At 42.5% G+C, this 21,526-nt stretch overlaps 1 protein-coding gene across 4 annotated transcripts in view; it reads left to right on the plus strand.

Moving 5' to 3' along the window:
* The window catches only part of GLI3 (GLI family zinc finger 3), a 217,308-nt gene that overhangs the window by 180,534 nt on the left and 15,248 nt on the right, over positions 1 to 21,526 (plus strand). For all 4 annotated transcript variants that reach the window (XM_068674893.1, XM_068674892.1, XM_068674894.1 and 1 more), the window contains 2 exons: positions 20,175 to 20,324; positions 20,921 to 21,085. In XM_068674893.1, the coding sequence (XP_068530994.1) occupies positions 20,175 to 20,324; positions 20,921 to 21,085 (315 nt within the window). The remainder of the gene's footprint in view (positions 1 to 20,174; positions 20,325 to 20,920; positions 21,086 to 21,526) is intronic.

Below are 21,526 nucleotides of genomic sequence, written 5' to 3' on the forward strand. Positions count from 1 at the left end.
CCCCAATGAAAGTTTCTTGTCTTTCTCAGGTACCCATAGTAATCACAATGTGCTGAAGATACACAGAAGAACCATTTTGAGAGGTTCTCTGAGTTGAGTTTCTGACGGTTTTTACCCTCTGCTTCTCCATAAAACCCAGGCTGTGTCCACAGGCTAGCTCAGCTCAGGTTTTCATGGAATCATACCATGGTTTGGGTTGTAAGGGACCTTAAAGACCATCTAACTCCACCACTTCTGCCATGGGCAGGGATGCCACTCACTAGATCAGGTTGCCCAGGTCCTCATCCAGCCTGGCCTTGAACACCTCCAGGGATGGGGCATCCACAGCTTCTCTGGGCAACCTGTGCCTCACCACCCTCTGAGTGAATAATTTCCTCCTAATATCTAATCTAAATCTCCTCTCTTTTAGTTTAAAACCATTTCCCTTGTCCTGTTATTATTTGAACAAAATTTGGTCTCCATCTTTTTTTTATGTTTTGCAGCATCTGCAATGATTTGGGGTGCCCTCATCACCTCGAAACACTGAAAAACGTGTTTGACTGGGAGATGGGGAGCACACTGCTCTCTGAGAGACCAGACCCTTTAGGAGCAGGTCATTTTGTAGACCCTTAAATAGGGACACCTAAAGTCAATAGACTTTCGAAACCCTCCCTCATACAGCCCTTGGCTTCTTCCTCAGCTCCTCTCTCATCGGAGAAGGGCAGGTAAGGACTGGAGGGAGTTTCGCCTCTCTACACTAAAAAGGATCCAACTGCACTAAGGGAATAAGCCACTCCTTGAGATGAGAGCAGCTCCCCTGAGTAATAGCTGCAGTGACAGAGCCGTAAATGAACGGGAGAGTCACGCTTTGCCTACCCCTGAGCTGACAATGATGTGGTGCCGTTCACATTTGTGTGGGCAGGCATCTATACCTTGAAGTAGGCAATTACAAACAGCTGCCCCAGAAGGCATTAGCTATTTCTTTTCTCTTGGCTCTGGAGGTATGATTGCAACTCCCCATGGTACAGGTGAAGTTCACAATCCAAACGGGCTGTAGTGGCAACATCCCAGTTGCCACATGAATTTGAATATGTGCTGGGATTTTTTATTATTATTAATATTATAATTCACAGAGGCTGTTTTCAGTGCATTTCCATTATGGTTTTATTTGGTCCTAGTGCAGTAACACACATGCTTCATCCCGTTCAGAGTCTCATTGTGTGTGACGATGGCAGCCACTGCCCTGAAAGGTTCAGAAATGTTTCCTTTAAATTGAAAAGAGTAAGAAATAGATAAGGACATGAAATCCATTATAGTAATCTTTTTTTTTTTTTTTTTTTTTTTTTTTCCCTGACAAAAGGAGAATGTTTTACGTACAACAGCAAAGGTTTTTTGGTGGCGGTTTTATTTTATTTCATCTTATAGTGTGTTTTTTTTTTGTTTGTTTGTTTGTTTTTTTCTCTGCGGAGTCTGGACCCTCCCCTGTATTTGGAGAAGCAATGCTGTGTGCAAAAAAAAAAATAAAATTCTTCAAGTGATACAAGCCCAGGGCTTGGACTGAAGGCTGGGACAATTTTGGGAAGGCAGAGAGCTGCTTTAAAGGCAAGCAAATACCATGCAAAGTTTTTCTTCAGCTTGTGTATCCCCTCAGTGTGTTTGATCTTTGTAGCTGTGAGGGAGGAAGGGAGAGGAGAGAGAGGGAGAAGAGATTATACAGCAAAAGTAAATAATTGTGAGAAAGATCTGTACAGAAGTTTGTAGTGAATGTTTAATGTTTAGATTGCAAAATCTCCTCCTTGCTGTCCATTTAAAGGCCAAGTTGTAATTAAGACGCCACCTTACTGTGCTGGGTTATAGGCAGCTGAACCTGCAGCTTTAACATGTGCCAGAACAGTGGCATTTGTGGCCCAGCGGTTCATTACATCCCATCCCAGAGCTAATAAAGCTGATCTCTGCCCCTAAGTGCGTGTTCACTCTCTCTGGGTTTCCACATGGGTATCTAACACAGCCTCGTTGTCCTGAAGGATGTCTTTAACCCCCTATCAGAGGTAACCATGTCAGTGCTGGGGGGGTCTAAGGTTAAATCACCACAGACCGACCTCGCTGCTGTTTTCTCTGTGCTCCATGGCGCACCAGTAGCCTCCAGGGTCCAGCACAATCCCCGCTTGCCTTCCCAGCACATCCCCGCTCCGCACCACTGCTGTGATGCCCTCTGCCTTCCAGCGGTGTTAAAAGCCAGTGCAGCTGCCCTGTGAAGGGATCTCATTTGTTCTGGGCTTGCCCTGAAGGCCAGCTGTGCTTTGGCTGGGGTCCTCTCGAGCACTCCAGCATCAGCAGTTCCCCTACCTAGAGTCTGGCTTTTGATGAATCACAGAGGAGAAGGAAAAAAAAAAAAAAAAGTGGGGATTTTTTTTTGATAGAGAAAGGTTTACAAAAAAATAAATCCACCCTAATCTGTGAAGTATTAAGAGGGGATTTAGAGAGAGAAATGTAATCATTTTTTTATATTTTAATTCCTCTGTAATTAGCATTTCTTTCACAGCATTAGGAAAACTTGTTGTTAGTCTGCTGCTGCTATGGCTACTGTTTGTGTGAATTGCCAAAGTCATTGCCTCTGAATTGGTGTCCCTGACAGAGATGGCCATGTAGTTGAAGTAACACTTCCTCCTGGCTGCTGTGGGTAGGGACTGAGCAGTGCTCCTGTGCCCGGGGAGGTTACTGCAGCCTTTGGGATTGAACTCAGAACCAGCAGGTACTTTAATGTGAAGGCCGCGCATGACAGCAAGCAAGGCCTGGTGGTTCTGTGTGGTTTCAGTCACAAAACACTTTTCAGATGGTCTGTGGACATACCCATTTATTTAGTGTTTATTTGCCTTGACAGCTGAGCTAGTGAGCTCCTCCAGGTTAGTGATGTTCCATGGGTGGCTCCCAGTTTTTTGGGGCAGTGTAGGATAAGAAGCTGGCAGCTGAGTCCCAGGGGAGACTGTGCTGCCTGAGTGATGAAGGCACAGACAGAAGCAAAGCTGCAAAGTGAGCTGGTTCTTCAGCTCTTGACTCTGGGTGGCATATCGTGTAGAAGAGAGGAAACAGAAATCGTAGCCTGCTGCTTTTGCTGCCTGGGAGCTGCAGGGAAGGTTGGACTTGTGCACTGACAGATACCGTTCAGCCCTGTCCAAAGGTAAAGCATATTCCCCTGGACAGAGCTGCCATTTCTGTGCAGGTTTTTCCTGCTGTGCTACTGCTGACCAAGTGATTTGCTGTTATGTAGCTTGTCTTACGGTGGCGAACCAGTGGAACATCTACAGCAAGCTTCCTGGAGGCCTCTGTTCTGCATGATGTGTTTCTGCACTGCTTTTATCACCCACCTCAAGAAGAGTAGGATTTTATCTTCATATCTTTGTCACAAGTGCCATGTTCTCCCCTCTTAGCCACCCATATTGTACCCAAAATGTTTTGCCCATGGAAACCTGGTGCCTGGAAGAGCTGAAATCCATGAGTGCAGGCACAGCTATTGCATGTGGAAGCTATTGCAGGTGGACATGCAGACAGAAGTGGCAGACCAGCATGTGCAAGTGAAGGCAGGGCTGGGTAATCTGCATACAGGCTCAAGTGTGGATCCTGCATTTGGTTTTGAGGGCTGGGCTGTGTGGATTCATTTTTGCAGCCTCTTTAGCTTGTGTAACCTCTTAATGGAAAAAAAAAAAAAAGAGCATACAAGTCTTTTATCATGGTTAACCAAATTTAATGTTTTTCGGTGGTCAAACTTTCATGTGAGTGTGACTTTTCTTCAATGTGCCTAATCTATAAAATGAATGGGTGGTGTTTTGGTCAGGAGTGGGTCCTCTGGTGGCTTGCACTGTAGGTATGAGGTCTGCCTATGCCATTCTTGCGTGTATCGCAGGGCTGAGATGCTGCAGTTCTCTGTGAGATAAAGTAGTCAAGCTGAAAATGAAACAAAGCTCTAACTGTATCCCTCCTTGTGTTTAGCAGAGATAAACTACAGTGGAGTCTCAGTGCTGCTCCGTTTGGCTTCTGGCAGCAGCTTTAATTGGTAAAATGCAGATTTTTTTTTTGATCAAGAGAGGATTATTCTTGTTATCAGTCTGGAGCATCTTATTTCAAGATGAAAAGACTTTGCTGAATTACAGATGCCAACATTTTTACAAAGCACTTTGGCGATTGACATCTCAAAGAGAAAGTATGATTTATTAGCCTATAATGGCTAACACTGAGCACTGGGCTAGGTCCCACTGATTTGTAAAATTGCTTAATATGAATTGCCTTTTTGTGTAATTCAAGCCCCTGGTTTTTCAAATAAACTTAGAATATAAATTGTATGAAATGTTACATACCTGGAAAGGGAAAAGAGGAATGGGGCTGTGTGGCTAAAAGAAAAGAAAAAGAGAGAGAAGAGAAAGAAAGAAAAGGAAGGAAGGAAGGAAAGAAAGAAAGAAGAGGAAAAAAGAGAGAAAGAAAAAGAAAGACCTACTTCTAAATCCGTCTTGGTGGTGCTTTTTTACAGTAGTTTGGTTGATATGTTGGCAGGGTAAAGATTAATAACAAGCCTTGTCGCTATCAGTACCTGCTTGTCGATTCTCTGTAACAGGGCTGTCTGTTCAGCATGGAAATTATTGATTAAATAAAAATTGCTATTAGATTGTGATGTGATCCATAATCACAAACAATGGTGGACATTCCTCTTTCAGATCCCAAGCCATGCATCAAGTTTTTCCTCGCAGTAATTTATATTGTGCTGACACTCGCACCCATTAGGCTTTTATCCTTTCCTACATGTGTCAAGAAAGCACTAAAAGAAAGAACAGCAGCAGCACAGCGCCAGGTAGGAACTCTCTAAATTTTCAGAGAGAAGCACAGTGTAGCTAAGCCCATCCTTTGCTCCTAGTTAGCACCTTACCCCAGCAGTGGGCAATATCCCTTGAATTCAGGGACCTTTTTCTGAGTGTTTTCAGTGAGAGCAAGTGCTTGCTCCACAAGTATTTGTACCTAAAATGCTCACCGCCTCTTTTTGCTTCTGTTAATCCCTTGGCACTGGTTTTGTTTATGATCTTTGTTTAAGGTGCACCCATGTCAGGATGATGTGGAAGGGGGGTACAGCCCAAGAGATCAAATACTTTTTGTTTGTTTTTTAATATTCTGGAGTGTTAAGGACAAACGAGTTTCTGATATTTATTTAGTTCTGATGCTTCCTAATTCGAGGAATTCGGGATCAGAGGGCTTCATTTAAGACTGCCTCACTTTAGGCCGAGTTAATTAAAAAGATAAAATCTCACTCTTCTTTTCCCAGCACATGTGAGCACAGTACCAACTTTCTGCCTCCTGTAAGAGACTTTGTCTCAAACTAGTGGAAACTTAGTCAAGATTTTTTTTCAGAGTTTGGCCATTTATAGGAATTATGCTCACACAGCTTCTCTACCACTTTTTCTCAAAAGTCCTTAAAAATGTATGCAGCAAAACTGGCCAAACCCATCTTGCCTGGCTACGAGGGAGAGACATTGCTGTAGCTCTGAACTGCAGATTGCTGCTAGTTCCTACCAGAACTAGGCAGAAATACTAAAAGAGTTTTGTAGCTCTGTACATGAGCTGAGAATATAGGAGTTTAAAATATTATGGGTACATGGTATTGTGTTTTTTTTTCTTACTGTAATTTTTTTTTAAAGTTAGTAGAGTTAAGGTTTTATCCCCTTCACTGTTATCAGTGCTGATTACTATACTATGTATATTTCTGTATTTCGTTAATGTTGAGACATCTTTTGCACGTCTTTCTTGTGGGTAAAGCATTTCTAATACTGCCACAGACAACCAAGAAAATCCTACCTGCAGTATTTGACAGTTTGCCACATTACACTCAGCCTAAAGAGCATTTAACAATAACCTTAGCTTGCTTCATTATGCGGGGCACAGACAAAGTTTTCAGGCTTGGCCACTGTCACTTAAATCAAGAGACCACTTCATTCTGCAAAGCTGGAGCATGTGCCTTGCACACCTCGCCTCTGGTGCAGCCACTTTCTCTGTGTGGATCAGAGCCAAGGGATTACCAGCCAGGAAATTAATTGCCAAGGGGATTCCGACACTTACGGTTAGTAAAAAAAAAAAAAAGAAAAAAGCCTGAACAAAGAAGTGTGGTTTATATCACACTCTGAAGGCGCCAGGCACTAGCTCAGATAGGTTTTGGATGAGGGAGAGTTGCAAAGTTGCAGGCTTCTCGCTGAGGCTGCCCTTTGGTTTTCTCCTGCAGACGTGGGGGCTTGACTGCCAGCGCAGGTCTTCCCCTTCAAATGGCGCCAGCTTGGTACATGGAAGATGAGATGGATCTTTGAGATAAACCAGACTGTTTAGGATTGATTTTTAGTTACCAGAAGCACCTGTAAGTTCACTGCGAGTAAATTAAAGTTGGTGTGCGGAATGCAGGACAGACAGAAAATTGGCTTCGGCTCTTTCCTAAGTGTGTTAGGTGATACCGCCTTGTTCTACTATAAGCTCCTACTCAGTTTTCATTCCAGTTGCTCCAACATAGGGCTGTAGTCTGGCTACAACACAGTGCCTGTGGTACGTACAAGAGAATAGAAAATGTTATCCCATGGCACAAGAGAGGTAAATGAATATCAAGGAAAACCAACTTCTAACATATGATAGAGACCTGTGCTAACCCTGACTCTGCCGCGATGTGGCTGGGATGCCCAAGCCTAACAAGGGTGTGAAAGATAAATTCTAAATGGATGTTCGATGGACAAAAGCCAAGGGGGGTCTCAGAGGAGCAATAAACTGTTGTGCATGCCGAAGCTTGTTAGAAATGTTTCGTAGAGATACTAGAAAGGAAGAGCCCCAAATATCTCCTCCAATTGTCGTGATGTCATGGCTGCAACACAGTGCTGCTTGTTACCCACTGATGCATTAATTCTGCCAGCATTTCCTCTGTGATGAAACAAACAGTAAAACATGCATTACCTAGTGAAGATTTTGATAACGCTTATCACTGCCAGAATTTTTCTTTCTAGATTCTGTGAAAAGTGTTGGGTGTTTTTAAGTCACTGTATTCCCAGCTTTCTCAAAGGTTTTTTTTGATGCATTTAATCGTGAAAAGTGGATCAGGCATTATCTCCTAATCTAACCCGCAGCTTTCTTAGATTATATATAAGGAGACATCTCTGTGCATTTGTTGAAATAAATCCCTCTATTCAAGACTGCCTCTTTGCAAACAAAGTATTGGTATTTTTATTGTATAGGCAATTTGAATGTGTTCATGCAGTAAGCACAGAGCTCTCAAAAATAATAAAATTAAAAAGACTTACTGATTTACACAGGTAAGTCCTGCTGAGAAGTATATTTTCTTCCATTTCAAGTGTATCAGTGTTAGTTATGCTGTAATCAAAGTATTAAGAGCAGAAGAAAGTGCGTGGTTTTACAAAATCTGGTCCAATATTTTTTCTAAACGAATTTCATACTGTTCAGCAAGTCCTGTCTACTTAGTCTGCTTAGTGTTACTAGCTGTATGTTTAATACACCCTGAGGAGTAGAGTCCATTTAACCGTCTGACATTTACCTTGCTATTCCACCCCATTAGGAGCACAGTCTTTTCCATAAAAAAAAAATAAAAAAAATAGTTTTGTTGTTTTTTGTTTTTGTAAGGGATCAAGTATTTTGCAAATCCTTCTGTGTGGATGACCCACTGTACCAGACTGGGAGTTTGCAAGTCTTCAAAATCTTATTAAAATGATACTTTTTGACTTTTCCTTATTCTGTCTTGCTGTACCCTTTCATAGATTTATAAGTTGGCTCATGAGATTAAGTGGTTTGTCTCTGCTAATACAGAATGATATAAAACTGCTATATTGCATGCTAACATTTTAACTCAAAGAGCCTGTTGGTACTAACCTGCTTGCAGCCCATTTCCAAAACTGGGCACTGAAAGGCAGTATAAATTTTAACAGATTTTTGTTATTAAAGCCATACAATTTCTGTAAAATAGCTCTGGCTTTATATATTCATTTTGTGTACTACAGTTCTTGGGATATTTTGCTGGGTTCTTTTTTACTTGCATTTCTTTCTGCTCTAGGCATCTTGACTATTGAGCATTTATTTCTTGGCTCCACCAGTCTGGTCTGGAATGTAAAGGTTAGAAATCTCTTCCCATTTTATTTTCTTGTTAACATGCCCTATTTTAAAGGAAAATGTTATTACTTTGAGCATAGTTTGAACCCGCTGCTCAATAACTAAGTATAAGAGCTGCTAAAGCCCCACTCCTGCAGAGAGCTCAGTGTGGTTGGACCCATTCGAGTTTAACAGGCTCTGAGCCCCCATAAGAGCCCATGTGAGCAGAGCAGCTCACAGAATCGAGATCTCATCTCAGCTAGGAGCAATGGCTGGAATTTATCAAAGCCAAACAATACAGGGGGAGAATAGTTAATTTCAGGTTTAATATATACAGCAGGTCTGATTTCCATTGAAGTCAGATGAGTTATGGTGGCAGGAAGGAGGCCTATAGACTTTTGTCTTCTGCAGCAATGTGGGAAAACATCTGAAGTATGTAGTACTTCTGCCCTGTGTGCTGATGTGCCTCTTGCAAAACTGAGCTGGCATTTTCCTTCTTCATGCCATTTGCAAATACGATGAAATATCATAGTGTAATGCTTCTTTATGGTGACTTCCTTCTGCAGTGTGCTGGCAGCAGGGCTTTCTATGCCAGTAAGAAAAGCCCAGATTTAGGCTTTTAAGTGTGTTACACTAACACCTGTACTAGTGCAAGGAACTGAGGTGTTCATGTAGACATATATATGTATATATTTAAGGTAAGTCCTGTTTTTCTTGCGTGTTTTTGTTAAAGAGTGCACACAGCTGTGTGTGAGTTCAGGACTGTAGCGAAGGAAGTCAGCCATTGCTCACATTGGATACTGCCTGTGAGGAAGTTCCAGTGTGAGGGTTTTAAACTTGGTTTTCGTGGAAATTCTCTAGCAGTTGCATGCAAAATCAATTTTTATCCCTAAATGCAAAGATCATGAAGCAGAAAATTTTGAACTTGAGCCTCAGGTAGTTTTCTGTCCTCCCATATTCAGTCACTTGCAGAAGGTAACAGGCAGCGTATTTTCTATGCAGCATTCACAGATAATGTGAGACCTGCTGAAGGGTAGGTTTTCAGTTTTTACCTTCTTCCCCATCTAACTGTAGGAAAAACTCTGCCCTTGTTCATACACTACTGTTTTGACTAGATTGAGAGAGGAATGTGTAACTGATGTCTGGGGGAGCGTGGAGCTCCTCTCTTGTAAGGCTGCAGCAGGAGGAGGCTTTGTGCCTCCCTGCAGTCATGCCACAGAGCTGTTTCCTGAAGGCAGGAATTGTTCTTGCGTCTCACCCTGTAGCATTTGGGTCTGTAGCCAGCTCACAGCCTGTGGGGAGAGCTCGTGTGCATGTGTGACAGAGAGAAAAAAGGCAGGGAAAGAATGAAGGAAAGCAGGCAGAACAGGCTGAAGATCATCAGTGCAGGGCTAGGTATAGGACTTGGGAGCAGACCACCTTCTGTCACTGCTGCATTGTAAAGGCCAACAGCAGTCACATCACTTGGTCAGCAGTGGGTTTTAAATCTTTTAGCAAGTGGCCTTTCTTTAGACTCTTCTTCCAGCCCTATCCTTATGAGCCCAGCTTGAATGCTCCTTCATTACTGCAGAGTTTCTCCCTCTTCCCTCTTCTTTTCTCTTTGCTAGTCTGTCTTGAGTCTCTTGGTTTATGCAGCAGGCACCAAATTAACCTAATTTGTATCATATGAACTTTACACCAAAGATGGGTAACTCTTAAATGTGGATGCAATCTGGGGACCTAAATGATAAGAGCATAAGAAATATAAAGTAAAACTGAGCCAAACAGGGGTATGTTAAATCATTGTTCTTAAAGTGATTTCTGCAATATCTAAACTCTCGTTGAAGGTGAAGTTTGTAATGGGGTTCTACCTTTAAGGCTGCCTTATCCAAAAGGGATGACCCTGCAGCAAAAGGCTTTCTTTTGCCCAGGTCTTGTAGCTTAGCCATTACACATTCAGCACAGCTCTGCACCTGTGCAGGCAAACGTGCACAAGGAGAACCACGAAAGATGCTGGAGCTAGTGGAAGATGGAGGAGAGTTGTTCGCACAGTGGGGTGGAGCACATAATACAGAAAATTGATCACCAGGGAGCACTGTGGTGGAAGCAACCAAGAGGGCAGCCAGAGTAGAAAAGTAATGCACGCAGTGGAAGGGGTAGGGCAAAGTGGTTGGGAGAAATGCCATGGGCAGACAGCTTGCAGCTGGCCCCTTTTACCCTTGTAGGAGCAGTGGGGATGTCTCTTCTTCCCTATGCCCCAAGTCATCCTCACAGTCATCCTGTAACATCTTTCTTCCCTTCAACAGCAGTTCTCAGGAGAGGAGGGCATACCCTTGGAGGGCAGAGACATAACCATAGCATCCCTGTTGGAGGACAGCTGACTTGAGCACCTGCTCCATGGTTTCTGCTTTCCGTGCATTCACTTCTCTGCCACAGCTCTCTCACGCAGATGCAACTAGCCCTGTCCTTCCACATGTCACAGAGAGAGAGGGGGGGACTTTTTTTTGGTTCATTAACATCACAAAATATGGAAGCTGTGATTCCCTGTTTAAAGTAGGGCAAATGCAAGACAGAGCATCAGTGCTGGAGGAACTTGCAAGGCCCAGTTATCACAGCAGCATGTTCTGAAAAATTATTTCCATATACTTGGAAAAAAGAATAAAGAAAGCATGAATTCCTCTAACATGCCAGTTTCACCTATTAACCTCCCAGCTACTAATACAAGAATGCAACTTTCAAGAAAGCGATGGCACTTGATTTTTAGACAGAGTTGTGGAAGGCAACATCAGAGAAGAAACAAAGCTGAGAGTCATCAAAGCATCTTTCCTACTGCTGTAAAAGTGGAATGATTAATATCCACGACATTTATGTTGATGTTCTGGCAGAATCTCATTTATTAAATTTTCAGTTTTAGGAAATAAAGATGCAGTTTTTGCCCATTGCTTTACAGCTGCATGCTTTTACACAGGAAATCAAGAGAGAGCTGTAAAACATTGCCCTTGATGGAGCTGCATGTTACAGCTAACAGACTTAACTGTGCCGTATATGTGAATATATGTGTATTAAATGAAACAAGAACAAGATGTGATGTTATTGGGAAGGAATCCTCACAATATCCCATAAGTTCCATTCCCTCCACAAAATATCTCAAAGCCTACCAAAAAGCTGTCCAAAACCTGGAAACATAGACACAGCCTAAGAGAGCTGGTTCTCAGCCTGACGAGCAAGCTCTGTTTTCTCTGCTGGTATTATAGCATATCCATACTGTATAACTACTACATCAGAGATTAAAAGAAGGTCATGCTGTATTACGAACTGCTGCCTTTATTTTTAGGATTAGATAACTTTTCTCTTCTTTTCCTCCCCACTGATTCTCTTTATGTCCTAAGGGCAGATCCTTTCTCTTGGGTCAGGAATGTAATAAGGCAGGTTTTCCTCTCTCCAGGATATTGTGTCTGTCTCACTGTGTTTAAATTGCCACAGAAAGCTCTTCTGAGCAAAATACAGTATTTTCTTTGTACAGGAGCCAACGATTGACGTATCCTTGGGGACTTCTCTGTCTTTAGCATTTAAACATACAAGTTGGATATGTTTAACCTATTGATAGGCAACAGAGACAACTACAGAATTTATTGCAGGAGAACAAAAGGAGAAGCAGAATGAAAACATTTTTTAATTTATTTTTTAACTAGTGGATTGAGAACTTTTGTTGCTGTTGTTAGTGTAGAGAAATGAAGAAAAATAATCAGACCTATATTTTCAGCTGAAACAGGGAGGCGAGAAGAAAACAGTCCTGCTGGGTTTTGTCCTTTGAATTAGCATATTCCTATCTGTTAGTAATACAGCGTCACATTTAGAGAACAAGAGTTCTCCAGGCCCATGTGTAAGATCCTGCAGCATCTGGAGTCAAAAAATGACTCTTACAAAAGGAGTAGTAAACTTGTAGAAAACTGCACAAAATGCAATTTTTTATTAATTTTTAGTAGTTTGACTTATTAATTTTTAGTAGTTTGACTGCTCTCATTCCTTCTGCATTCCTGGCTTCCAAAGTTAAATAGCCCATGAGACAAGAACAGCCACTTTCTGTGTCTTGCCCTGACCCCAGATCTTTAATACATTTTAAAATAAGGCTGTAAACCTCGTCTTCCCAGTGGCAGCTGTGCTAGCCAAAGACAGCTGTTGGCCCCAACTGTTTGTTGCATCTCCAATAGAGGCATGGTTCCCCTGTCTGTCCTTCATGTATGGCTCCTTCAGACATCTCAGTCAGAATGAGCCATATTAGCCCAAGCCATTCGGACCAAGGTGAATAAGGAATTTATGAGCTGTTGAGGCACTGAAGTTGAATGTGCAGCAACTTCTTCCTAGGGCAAGGTGATGAGCTGCTATGGGGCAGAAGATGTTGTGCTTCCCCGCTGTAAGCATTCAGCACCAGCATCTTTTCCTGGGGCAGAAGAACACGTAAGTTGGAAAGACAACATATTTTCCTACTACATAGCATTACACTCCACACCTGTGTGGAAATGCGTCGCTGGGTGAAAAAAGAGAGATAAAAGTTTGCTTGGTTGAGGTGGAGAGGTTCCTGATGGGCTGTCCAAATAATTTTGTAGTGTAGGCAGCCACCTTTGAATACAGATGTGCAAGATGGGAACCATCTCTCAATCTCCTTTCCCCACTTACCTTTTTTTTCTTACTTTTTCCGTCCTTTCTTCCACCTATTGGTTTCTGTGCTGCCCTTTTCTAGCGCCTGGCATCCCCTTCCATCTACTTCTGCAGGCTGTCTTAAGTTATAAATCATCATTATTTTTCAGTTCATTCAGGCTTCTAATTTTGATCCCTCTCTTTCTTCACTGACTGCTGTTGCCAGTTCTCAAGGGACAGAGACAGGAATCCAGAGCAGCACAGGAATAAATGAGCTTCAAGTGTGAATTCAGCTGCAATGCTGGCTGACGCCTAATTTTTCCTTGCAATTATGTATTAGGTCACATACAAAGAGTTCATATATTAAGTTTGTTAAACTGTGTAAGTTATATTCCCTATTTTCCACATTCTTTGCAACTCTCTGAAATAACGCCTTTTTGACTGAAACTTCTTTTATTTGGTGAGTTGATTATTTTTCTTAATGGAATGAATAAAACCTTCCTAGTCATGCTGGAGTTATAAACACTTGTGCCACATATTTAGTTGTACTATTAAATAAGTCGCACTCCTCTCTCATACGTAATCCCAAAATATCTGACTGCTGACCTGTGGTCTGCCACTAGTCCACATCGAGGTTTACATTCATGACCAAATCTTGGGGGAGAGCAGGGGGCTTCATTTGTTTGTAGTGGAAAACTTTTAAAATTAATTATTGAGGTTGAATGACAAGATCAAACACTGCAGAGTGAGGAGTTCAGTGTGTGTGCAGACACAGTGTTTAGTCCATTCATTATACACAGAGGAAATTGCTGGGCAGTGGTTTAAAGATCCAGCTGATTTTAACTGTGGGTATTGCGTTTCAGCAAAGGTGTCAAGATTGTCAAGGCACTGAGCTGCTTTGGGCCAGATCGGGGGACTGTATAAATTGTCATGTTGCTAATTAGCATTAGTAAATATCTGTCACTAGAGTATTTCTTAAATCTTCTATAAAGTATGCAAGACAGCTGCAAGGACTCTAGTGGAATATGCGTCCAAAGGAAAGGAAGCAGGAGTGGAGATAGTTATCTGAGCTTCTCCACAGGCATGTGCCTATGCAGAAACGCTGAGTTCTTCATGTATAACTATGGCTTTGACTTGGCTTTAGGAACTGAAAGCGGCTTAGGCATTTATGCCACCGTAAGGCTTTAAAGCAGCTTAAGTGCTTCTTCTGTCTTAGGAACTAAAAATGACTTAAATACTTATGCCACCCTAAGGACACAAGGTCAAAAGCATACTCTTGTGGTTGTTTAACCTGGTTGTGTCTGCAAATGATCTTTAGTAGGGGAAGGACAGAAGGGATCCATACCTATTTTCCAGCAGATAAGAGGAAATTAAAATGCATGCATTGTTCTAACAGAGTGTCACAGAGGTTAGCGAGAGACTCGATTGCAGTGATTGGAATGTGTCTGAACAGTCTGCTGGGGATTTCACTCTACAGAGATGCAGTTTTTTTGCCTCCTCACAATGGGATTTCTATTGTTGCAGGGTATTTCCTGCCTCACCAGGACCTCCTTTATACCCTGACTTCTTTACAAAGCTTTTGTCTGTCCATCTTGCCATGGATCATGGAGTTAATCTTTATCGAGATGTTAATGAGATGGTAGGGAGGCCTGGCTGATGTCATCTCTTAGTTGCCTGACTACCTAAAATGGTATCGAGGAGCAGTGATGAGCCGTGGATTGCATCCCTGGGGAGCAGGCAAGCATGGGTACTTGCTTAAGTGCTGCCCTGTCACTTTGCTGAATGATGATGCTCTTTTTACAACTGCTCATCCATCTCAGGAAGCTGTGTGGGTCGAGGACCTCAACAGTATGCATACTGCTCAGGAAGGAGCGGCTACTTTCAGTGGGAATCAGAAATCTAAATACTTCAGTGCATGTAGTTTAGGTTTTACTTTTCCTGAGCCTTAAGTCTCCATCTCTAGTGTGGCTGCAGTAGCAGATACTATTTCCCAAGGTTTGTTGTTAGGAGAGAGAAATTAACAAGTATGAGGCCTTCAGGTGCTTTGTAAATGGTCTCAAGTAACTATCCAAAGAGAAAGAGCGATCTGTACTTACATCTACACAGGGTTAGGGAAGTCTGAATGCTGTTATGCCAGGTCTGGTTAGCTGTGGTGTACTTTGTACTGTTCTGGCCAAGGAGGTGAGCTCTGGCCTAGAAGAGGTGAAGAGCAGGGCTGGGCGGACTGCTGAGGTGGGATGGGATAGCACAGTCCTGGAAGCAGCAACGAGGAACATAGGCACAGAGTGACAGGCACAACGCGGGGACTTCCACACCTCGAGCCAAAGCAAGGTAGGAGACCAGGAGCAAGGACTTGGTCATCCTAGAGAAGACCAGAGGGCACCAGTTCATTTAATCCAGCAAGTGAAGGCAGAGAGGAGAGTGTAGTCTGTAGATTACTTGGGGGTGAGCTATGAAGAGAAATAAATACCATGCAGGGACGTAGCTGTTTAAGCTGAAGGGTAGCTTTGGCACAAGAACAAATGAGTATAAATTGGCCGTGAATAAATCGAAGCTAGAAATGAGTTGCTAACCAGCAGAGGAGTGAGTTCCTAGAGCAGCTTTCCACTGGGGACAGAGGGAGCAGAGTACCAGCACAGAAGATGAAGCTTGCTGGGTTCATGAACAGGATTGCACACAGTGGAGCTTGCCATAGCAGGGTGGGCTTGATGACCAGGAAGTCCCCTCCTGTTTCTAACTGTACAAATCTCCATCCCCTCTGCAAAACATGTAAATAGGAGTGTTCCCTGCGGGACCGACAGGTCAGGGACAACTAATCCCCTTCCAAACCAGCCTCAGAGCTGCCAAGTCTGTTAGTGCTGGACACAGTCTCTGCGTATTTCCCCTGTGCAGCTTGAGGGCTCTGCGGCTCCCTCGTGCAGCTGCAGGATGAACTGTGTTTACCAGCTGTCCCACTGCAGTGCTTCTTCACAGTTCACTCTTCATTTCCTATGTACCAAACGCAGCAACTCTGCTGGTTTGAGGGCTTTTCTTTGGCAGCACAGTTCAGGGGAAGATGGTAGATGTGCTGGAAGATGCTTTAAGTGCTTCTTCGACTTAAAGTCAGTAGTGAGGTTTAGCGAGGAGCTATTTTATTTAGCACCTCTTTTTTAGTTTTTAAAATACAGGGGAATAACTGAGAGGCTAAAAAAGCCTAAAATTTTCATTGTATAATTGAAATTAGAGCAATTTTTGACAATGCTGATATGATGCCTTCTTACTCAATTTACCAATGTAGCGTGGTCCCTTCCTAGTTTTTTCCTAGTGTATTCTGGGGTAGCGTGTTCAGGGTAGAAAGCAGCATTGCCCATTTTTTTCTGCTTTATCCCTCAAATGACACTTCCTTTTCAGATGTAATCTCAGTTGCAGGTGACAATCACTCTTTTTCTGTTGTTCCAGCTCATTCCACTGGTGTGAAGGGCAGGCTTTCCTGCTGCTGTTTGACTACTGTGACAGCACATGTGGCCTTTGTTTATGTATTGAATAACTAACGGTACCAGGCAGTCAACTTGGATATGCTTATACATTGCCTTTATTCTAAAAAAGAAACCACATAGCGGAGGGAAGCGAAGCACTAAGATTATTACAGGTCCCACTTCCAATTTCATCTCATTATCTGCTGCAATATGGAGTTACATGCAGCGTGTGCATTGATCGTGTAAGAAAATGTATTTTCCAGCGTGTTCCCTTTTAAAATAGTGTTTATTACTGTGTAAGCATTTATGCTTCCAGAATGATGCAGGTTGTGCTTCCAGATGCCAGTTTTTGGAGCTTCCTCAGCAGAGATGTCACACCAAGTTCAGCCTTAATTTCAATATATCTGTTGGCTTTTTCTTGCTCTGGAATTGAAATCTACCTCAGAGCTTCCTTCTACAAAGCTAGGGCACTCTAAAACCAAAATCAGTGTAGAGGTCAGCTCCCTCTGTTCACCATGTAGCCAAATGTTAATAGCAGCGTTCTTTAAATAAAAACAGCAAGGACAGACTGAGGTTTGGTAAAAAGCATTGAAATGGCATGAAAGTGACTGGAATTCTGCAAATGATCCCTGTTTAGCAGCTTTTAGAGCTGTATGCAGTGGGATATAGCTACTAGAATACCAGCCTTTAGCAGGGCTTTTTTTTTTTTTTTTCAGGTCAGAGATTCTTAATAGTTCTGAGCTGGTGCTTCAGAGCCTTATATTAGAAAGCCTGACACTAGGGAGTAATATCGTTGGCTTTCATGCGCCTATTTACTGTCATAAGGATTACCAATGTAAGTAAAACTTGCAGGTTTGGGTCTACAAAATTAAAAGAGAATCCTTTTCAAAGCCTGAAACTGCATCAAAATTCAGTTTTACCAAGAAAAAAAAAATCCTTCTGATCTAGTCCCTGGAATGTGACATTTCATGGGTGTAATAAGGTTACAAACAGATTATAAATTGAAACCCTATAAATCCTTATTGTACTGTACCAAAGCTTCTGCTTTGCATAATACTCTTATTCCTGACTGTTCTTTGTTTTACAAGCTCAAAACTATTCATTCCCTCTCATAATAGAGAACTGGGGAGTCAAAAACACCATGCAAAATCCAAAGGTAATTATCTGAGTCAAAGAACCTGAATGCCACAGTTCACAAACTTCTGAACTTTTCTAATTGCTGTTGTTTGCACAGGGAGACCTCCCCCTTCCTTTAAATGTGTTTTAAATATTGAACACTGTTTTCTGCCAGATTACAATCATTAAAAAAAATCCCAGTACTGTAGATTTAGTACCTGTTTTATCAGTATAGTACTTCCTAGGTGTCCATAGCAGATGGCCGATCAGTTTTCCAGTCACACCTTGGGTGCACAAGGGCATTTGAATCTGGCCCTGCGCAGTCAGGGTAACAAAGGCAGTTCTTACCTGAGAGCACTGCTGAGTTCTGCTGTTGTCCTCGTACTTGTGCTCATTTCATGTGTAGTAAGGCTCTTCTTCCAGACCAGCCTTCGGCTATTCAGATGCTTCTGTAGGTCTGCTAAAACATTGCCCCGCTGCGAAAAGCAATTGAGAGGTTTGGTCAGACAAAAAGCAGCGGAGGTCATGTGAGAGCTATAGAAATTACCCAGATTAGCAGATGATGTAATGAGCTCATTTCTTCTGGGCTTTACCTGAAGGTGAGGATCCTCAGAGGGGTTAAATGAGAACAAGATGGCTTTGCAGGCAAGCCCTCAGAGGCCTCTTGGAGCATCAGTGCAGCGAGCAGGAACAGTGCAAAGAGGGGGTTGATTGTAGCAAGAGTAGAGGGAACAGGAAAGGAGTGACAAGGTAAGAGAGCAGAGCAGGTGACTATGGAGTGACACAGTTACACAGTGAAGTGAAGGTGATCACAAGATGCTTGACAGATGAGACAGTGCAGCGATGTACAGAGGTGGATGATTCAGTCATGATCCTGGGTGAGCTTTTTCAGCAGCTGCAGTGAGCCTGGACAGGAGAAGGGATGAGGAAAGGAGCAGCTTGCCCATGAGAAAGGATAGATTTAAAGGATGCTCACACTGAGAAAGGCTACATTTCTGGAGGCAAGGTGCAAGCTCATTTGGAGCGACAAAAAGTGTCCTAAAGAGAATGTCTCTGAAAGAGCATCCACAGTGTGTGTGTCCACCCAGGACAGGTAAAGAGGACTGCTGTTGTGAACTGATTGAACCAGTTCTGAAGATTTTCTATCAAATAGAAAGACTTGTCTTATCCACCCAATTTTATATTATATATCTCTTAGCCATGTAGGTTTAACCAAACAGCTCACAGTCTGTAGTATTTACAGGAAGGAGTGGCCAAGAATGTATTAAGTTTTGCCCCTTTACTTCTTTTTTCTTTCAAGCAAGAAGAGCACACTTTAACCTAATTTTAGTGTTCTGGTTCTATTTCACAACGCTGGGCATTTGTACGTGTTTGGTACAGGCATGCATAATGCAAAGGGACTACGGAGACAGGCATTTGAAACATAAACCCCTGCAGATTACATGCTGTACTTTGTCCAGCACATCTGTTCTGTTCATACACTCTGTGCACCATCAGAAACTTTAAGAAATAATAATAAAGTTTCAGAAAGAGAAAAGAGCAGTCATCTTTTACAGGCAACGCACATGTGTTTGCCATGGGGATGCTGTATAATTCCGAACATAAGTGATTTTATTTGGTTTTCTGATTGTTTTCAGGACCTTAGAAAAGATTGGGATTACCTTTCTTTCTGTTCCAGTATGAACTACTGAGTTTCTGTATGGCTGGCTTTTTCTGCGAGCTACTTATGGAGCTGATACTGATTTCATCTCTGTGCTACGATCATGTATAAAACTCTGGAAGGAGCTTTTCTCATATTCTAATGAAAATAATCACATTTGCTGAGAAATGCAGCCATCTAGTGGCACAGATAAAATGTTGTGGTAGAAAACAGCAATGATGAAGTCTCTGAGGCAGCGTTTTTCAAAGAGACTTTGGGAGGACGAGTCAGGTAGCTCCTGTTGAAATTCCAGCCTTTGTGCACCTTTGAAAGTCCTGCTGTAGGATGCTTTTGTTGTTTTCTGAAGTTGTGCAAAAAAAAATTAAACAGTTATACCTTAATAACTTGAGGTTGGCCTTTGTTCACCCATCTGTTTCTGCTCAGAATCTCAATCAGCGAGAATTAAATCTGTATTTAAATACTCTGCCAAACTGGATCGTGATGAAGGTAACAGAGCAAGCTATTTTTCTGAAAAAGTAAAAAGGTACACAGCCCTGGGCTGACTCTGGATCTGCTCACATAGATTACACTGACCACAAACATGACATGTGCATGAGTGTCAGCAGGCCCAGGGTAGTTGTTCTCAGAGGCTTTCAGGTAGGTCATGCTTCACAATGGCAAAAGCTGGCTTGATGGATGCTTCTGTGCTCAGAGTTTTTAGTTACTGGACTACGTAGGGTTTTGTTTTCCCCACCACAATCTATACACTAAGCCAATACTGAAAGAAAACAGGTAATAAGGGAGTGAGTTAAAAGATTTGATGGAAACTTGGTTTAACAATGGTGTTGATTTTTGAGGTTGGAGGACGTCTTTTTAAAGGCTTGATTTTGTAATCCTTGTTTGTGTTGAGTGGCACTTAAGGCTTCCCTCATCCAAGAAACCATTACTCAATGTGAATCATGTAAGTGGTGCTGTGCATGAGATTATCCAGGACCCATTTAACAGCCTGTGTCCCTGAGGCCTGATCCCAAGCCTGTTGACGTCAGTAGAAATGAATTCATGGGCCTTAGTGGACTTCCAGTGTGATGTGTAATTTAAACCCTGTGTTCTCTTTGGAGTACTGACAATCTTACTTTTTTGGCACCTCAAGATCTCAGTTCACACCTGAGCCTCTGGTCCTCTTTCAATGTAAGTTAGCAGTAAGGCCGATGATGAAGTTACATTTCTATTAATCTGTGATCTGTCTTCTACCCAAACAGCATATAAACAATGACCATATACATGGTGAGAAGAAAGAGTTTGTGTGCCGATGGCTGGACTGTTCCCGGGAGCAAAAACCATTCAAAGCCCAGTATATGCTGGTGGTCCACATGAGGAGACATACAGGGGAAAAGCCACACAAATGCACTGTGAGTAAAGGGCTCTGGGCTTTGAAAGGGAAGCTGAGGCTATACAGGGAGCAGAACAGCATAGATGCTGCATGTCCTGACCTCTTGTCCACCAGGCATCTACTGGGGAAGAGATTGCTATGTCTGCTTCATTATCCAGCTGGCCCAGATGATAAGAAGTTCAGGAGAGGGGATTCACTGGATAATTTGGCCCATTCTTCAGATTTAGAGAGCAAAAAAGCCCCAGGGGCAATATTACACAGGGCTCAATTTGCTTAATTATTTAAAAGCACTTTCTCTTACAAAGCTACATCTGGGTATTATTGCTGGCCACCAGTCTCCTAGTGATTTTGCAGTGGATTTCTGTCTTAGATGAAGTATGCAAATACTGTCCTCTCCTATAAGAGAAGATTTACATAGTGCTGGAGGCATTTTAACTTGAGATATGATGGATTTTGCAGGGGTAAATTTAAAATCCAAGAAATCAAAACAAAACTAAATTGCGCAAGGTTATGAAGGCTTGGAAAGTTTCTAAACTTTTATAGGTCAGCTTTTACCATTTCTTGCAAGTCCAAATATTAAAATTAATCCAGACTTGTCTTACTTCTTGTCTGCAGTTTGAAGGGTGTACGAAGGCCTACTCCAGACTAGAAAACTTGAAAACGCACTTGAGATCTCACACTGGAGAGAAACCATATGTGTGTGAACATGAAGGCTGCAACAAAGCCTTCTCCAATGCATCCGACAGGGCCAAGCACCAAAACAGGACTCATTCCAATGAGGTAAGTAAACACGGCTTACCAAAAATAATAATAATAAAAAAATCCTGAGTCAAAAAGATCTGCAATGTAGTCATAGCAACTTATTACAGAGGATAGACATAGAAATCTCAGCAACCTGAAGGGGATTAAGTATTAGACAGCTCTTACCAGCACAATCATCTTAGTGTCACAGGGATCTAAAGAATCTATAGGTCATTTTATTAAGTGTGAGGGAATGGAGGGTAGAAGGGAGGCGAGTCTAAGTATGTGTATTAACCAGGGAAGTGTTTGAAGCTGACTTGCTGTGATCATTTTTCCCTCTGGAGCTCTCTGGGCTCATTCAGCCCCTAGAGCGTGTCCTCTTGCCTTGTTGTGTGCTGACATCTGGTGGCTGTCGAGCCACAGCTCTTGCTCGGGGAGGAAAGGAGCTGCAGCCTCTTGCACTCCTCACCACTTCCAGCA

Source organism: Anas acuta, chromosome 2, assembly GCF_963932015.1.
Source record: "Anas acuta chromosome 2, bAnaAcu1.1, whole genome shotgun sequence".
Classification (NCBI taxonomy): domain Eukaryota; kingdom Metazoa; phylum Chordata; class Aves; order Anseriformes; family Anatidae; genus Anas; species Anas acuta.